General features: G+C 43.5%; 1 protein-coding gene across 1 annotated transcript in view; it reads left to right on the plus strand.

Moving 5' to 3' along the window:
- Nucleotides 1–207: 207 nt before the first annotated feature.
- Nucleotides 208–4,817, plus strand: part of LOC104961947 (mitofusin-2-like) — a gene marked incomplete at its 3' end in the record, with an annotated part of 20,091 nt that continues 15,481 nt past the window's right edge. The window contains exons 1-4 of the mRNA XM_010790309.1: nucleotides 208–466; nucleotides 3,185–3,352; nucleotides 3,890–4,086; nucleotides 4,190–4,325. Of these exons, the coding sequence (XP_010788611.1) occupies nucleotides 389–466; nucleotides 3,185–3,352; nucleotides 3,890–4,086; nucleotides 4,190–4,325 (579 nt within the window). The remainder of the gene's footprint in view (nucleotides 467–3,184; nucleotides 3,353–3,889; nucleotides 4,087–4,189; nucleotides 4,326–4,817) is intronic.

The following is a 4,817-nucleotide window of genomic DNA, read 5'->3' on the forward strand; positions in this document are numbered from 1 at the left end:
ACTTCAAAAGAGGGGTTTGAGCAGTATGAGGCATGGCTACAATGGGTGATCTGTTTGGTATTTTGAAAAAATGTTTTATATAGGTATGGCCCTACAATATATTTTTCAAATATAGCATGATAGGTCTATTTTAAGATGTGTTGTGATATACATTTCAGGTCACATCACCCACCCTAAATGTTGCCGCTGTCACTGAAATCTGTGCTAATTTGAAAAATGATCTTAATTTGTGTGTGTGTGTGCAGATGGTCTGAAGCCTCTGCTGCCCCCCCAAGTCAGAGAGCAGGTAGACAAGCTGGTTCCCCGGCAGTGCTTTAGCCTCAGCTATGACCTGGCCTGTGACAGGCTGTGCAGCGACTTCCAGGAGGACATCAGCTTCCACTTCTCCATGGGCTGGACCATGTTGGTCAACCGCTTCCTGGGGGCCAAGAACACTCGACGGGCCCTCATGGGCTACAATGACCAGGTAACATCTCCAACCCCCTCACAAGAGGGTAGAATAAAGGGTATATTTATAAAAAGAGTGGAGGACAAAGTATGTTGGTTTGCAAGTGTTCTAGTCCCAATCATGGACTGAAGTTGGGTCTGCCTTTACTAATTCAAATGTTTGGAAAAATGTATGGGGTTTTTGGGGTTATGGATGGTTAAGTAATGGATGGCGTTAACTATACTGTTGCTTTCTGTATAAAACATTTTTTTAAATGTTCAAATTTGCAAATGAGGCATTTTATAATAACATATGTGCTAATCTGCACACAGTTCCAGAACAGAAAGGTGAACATGGAATTAGGACAGGTTCCATTCTGTTGCGTCAAATGTTTCTACTGAGGGAAGTTTGGATATCTCTTTGCATCACTCACTGTCAAAAGTCATTTCAACATGTTTTAGGACTAATACTTTGTAACAATCAGGACAAATGTGAGGGGGAGGGGTCTCCGTCAAAACCTTCAGAATATAGAGGGAATACAATTTGAGATTTGCTGACTGTAAGTGCTGATTAGACATGGTGTATATCCCTCATTGAAATTAATCATGACCTTATGCATTAGTTATTGATCGCAAGCACTAATGGCACTGCTGGTTTGAGAGTTTACAATAAAGTAGATCCAGTGTGCAATTTATCAGGCAGTAAGGTTCCTATAAGTACCTTGGTGTTCATAGATAGTACACTCAGCTGGAGGGTCCATGTAGAGCAGTGCTTCTGAAAGTGTGGTCCGCGGACCACTGGTGGTCCGGGACCCTCCCCTTAGTGGTCTGTGAGTATATTGGTAACATTTCATATTGGAAATTAATTAATTAATTAAAGTTTTCCGAGCTTAAGTTTCAATTGCATAGCCCAGCGCAACACCTTCATCAAACACGTTGCTACTTGTTTGTACAATTTCCAGGCGATTAGTAATCTTTAAAATAAATTAAACACGGCACTTGGGGAGTCCTCTGCACATTTGAAGGAAAACAAATATAAATCAAAATGGGCCCATTTTGAAATAAATAAAACATATAGCTGCAACCTAAAAAGAGTTAAAGGTAGGGTAGGTAAGAATGGAGAAACCAGCTCGAGTGCGTTAGAATTTGAAAATACATAACCGGAAAAAATCTGCCTCTTCCTTTACACTTCTTCACAGAGCCCCTCCTCCAACACACACGAACGTGCACATGACCAATGAGGGCACGAGATTAGTTTGTGCACAGATGGAAGGCTGACAGGCAGGTAGGCCATCCAATTATTTTAGCTGGGCCGGCTCAAATGATTGGTCGTGCTTTTTACAGTACTACGGCTTCCACAGATAAACATGTTTATGTATTTATTGTCAAAGCATTTAATATATTCATTGCTATCGGGACGTTAAGAGCATTCCATGGAATATAACAAAGTGTTTTCTGAAATAAATTACATACCCCATTGAATTATGACTAAAGATCGTCAGCTGTCTTCCTCTCCCTTGTTGTTCCTCGATACGTAAAGGCTGCAGCACCTTTGACAACTTCTCTCTACATATCAAACATACCGGTAAACCAGCATCGCTTGCTGTGAAAACATATAACTCTGTCCACGCAGAATTAAATCCTGTGTTCCTCCGGTACTTTTCTTTTCTTTGATTTATCCATAGTCAGGTTATTCGCCTGCAAGAAAAAGCGCTGGCGTGGGACCGTAGCGGGATGTGACGCATATTTTAGTTGACCTAATTAAAACCGTTTTGTTTTTTATTTATGTGTCACAGTATCACCTCAAAATACAAGATACGAAACATTTTCAACCATGCAAGAAAATAGAAATCGTCCTACAAATACTTTTATTTTATTTCCTCCTTATTTTTGTCTAAGCTCAAGGGAGCCAGAGCAGAGGGCTTAAAGGGCCGCATGCGGCTCGTGGGCCGCGGGTTGCCGACCCCTGAGTTAGGTGGTCCGCAAGTGTTTTTTTATTGGTTAAGTGGTCCTGGTGTGAAAAGGTTTGGGAAACACTGATGTAGAGGGTCTGTGCTCTAGACTTCAACCACGGTTGTATTTTGCGTACACTCAGGGCTTACGGAGTCGAGCAGAAGTTCATGTTATTGGTTTATCATGCAGTGTTGGAGAGCACCATAAGATATGGTATCATGAGCAGTCCATTATTAGACAGGCACAACAAGCCGTGTCTGATCCCCCCCACATTCTCCACCCAGAGTTCCAGCTCCTTCCTTCTGGTAGAAGATGCAGGGTTCCCAAGAGCAGGCTGAACCTCTAGAAGCACTCATTCCTGCCTCTGTCCATTACGCTGCTCAACACTCACATGTGATGTAATACTCATGTTGGCCATGAGGATTGTGCAATAGGTCGCCTGCATCAGTAGGTGCGTCTGTGTATTGTGTATGTGCAAACGGTGTATGAGTGATGATATGTGTATGTATTTTAATGTTTACTATGTTTGTATATGTACATGTATGTGGAATTACAGGACGGAGTCCAGAACACATTTCCGTATATCTTATCGTTTAAATGTTAACAATGAACAAATGTTGAATAAGACAAGTTTTCTTAAATCAGCTCATCATGCTACCTCAGAATTATCCACAATTGCAAATTCTAAAGTTGTGTATTTCTCTACTTCCTACATACTTTCCATAGAGACTTTGTAGCGTTGAGGTTCTTTTGCTATGCTGTTTGGAGCGTCCAGTTCTGAATGTGGCCCTGTTCCCCCCTGCAGGTCCCCCGGCCCCTGGCTCTGACCCCTGTCAGCAGCAGCATGCCCCCCTTCCCCCAGGGCTCCGTGACCCAGGAGGAGCTGATGGTCTCCATGGTGACTGGTCTCGCTTCCCTCACCTCACGTACTTCCATGGGTGTGCTAGTCGTTGGTGGCGTGGTGAGGACGCACGTACGAACGCACGTACACGCACCTTGGTTAACCCCTTTTTTCCCTATTTTCCAATTACATTTATTGAGAGGCGGGCCTGTGTGAGCAATGATAACATATCATTTTATCTATATATCCATATTAATAATGTAGTGACATGAAAGTTTTACTAGTTGAAACATTTTTACATAATACTTTGAATACTTTGAATTCCTGTTTTGAAATTTAGTAGCAGTAAAATAAACCAATAAGTAATTACTACACTCTTAACGTGTGTTTTATTATGATGCACGTTTTCACACAGTTTCCAATATTTTTATTACAAAATGCATATGTAAAAAAAATCACATGCATTGATATTGACTTATTTCTTCATGCTTGGTTGATTCAAAGCCCTTACCCTCAAAAAGCTTTTGTACACCAGGACAAGCCATCAGTGATCTTGACTGGCTGGATCCATATTATAGCAGCTCATATCTCTACACTCACACTCTGGTCCAGTGTGTGTAGATATTAGAGGCGGGGTCAGCAGACATAAGGCGCTGTGTGTGTGTGCAGATCTGGAAGGCGGTGGGCTGGCGTCTGATCGCCCTGTCAGTGGGTCTGTACGGACTCCTCTACATCTACGAGCGGTTCACCTGGACCACCAAGGCCAAGGAGAGGGCCTTCAAGAGACAGTTTGTGGACTACGCCAGCGAGAAGCTGCAGCTCATCGTCAGCTACACTGGCTCCAACTGCAGCCACCAAGTGCAGCAGTGAGCATGTTAACATTTACAACTGTGCATTGACGACAAGCTATTTGAACGTGTAAAGAACGCTGCATGTCTCCTGACCCCCATGGTTTCTTTCTGTCCTCAGGGAGCTGGCCAGTGTGTTTTCTCAGCTCTGCCAGCAGGTGGATGTGACCCGGCAGAACCTGGAGGACGAGATGACTGACATGAACACCAAGATTGAGCTGCTGGACAGCCTGCAGAGCAAGGCCAAGCTGCTGCGGTGAGACACACACACCCATAGACACGCACGCCTCGCTGAGTTCTGTGATCTGTGATTCTCCAGATTCTACAGATGGCCAGTCCGCCCTGCTCACGAAATGACTAAGATCAAAAGCTTTAGTGCGTTTTGAATCAATGCTGACAGTCTCTTCTCGGTCATTGTAGACCGAATGCTTCTCGTTTTGCGTCGTCCCGATCAAATGACAATCGTGTGTGTGTGTGTGTGTGTGTGTGTGTGTGTGTGTGTGTGTGTGTGTGTGTGTGTGTGTGTGTGTGTGTGTGTGTGTGTGTGTGTGTGTGTGTGAGCAAAAAAGGGGCAAAAAAGTATTTAGTCAGCCACCAATTGTGCAAGTTCTCCCACTCAAAAAGATGAGATAACTCGTTATCAGTATAAAAGACACCTGTCCACAACCTCAAACAGTCACACTCCAAACTCCACTATGGCCAAGACCAAAGAGCTGTCAAAGGACACCAGAAACAAAATTGTAGACCTG

This window comes from Notothenia coriiceps, unplaced genomic scaffold, assembly GCF_000735185.1.
Source record: "Notothenia coriiceps isolate Sejong01 unplaced genomic scaffold, NC01 NC01_scaffold00034086, whole genome shotgun sequence".
NCBI classification, from domain to species: domain Eukaryota; kingdom Metazoa; phylum Chordata; class Actinopteri; order Perciformes; family Nototheniidae; genus Notothenia; species Notothenia coriiceps.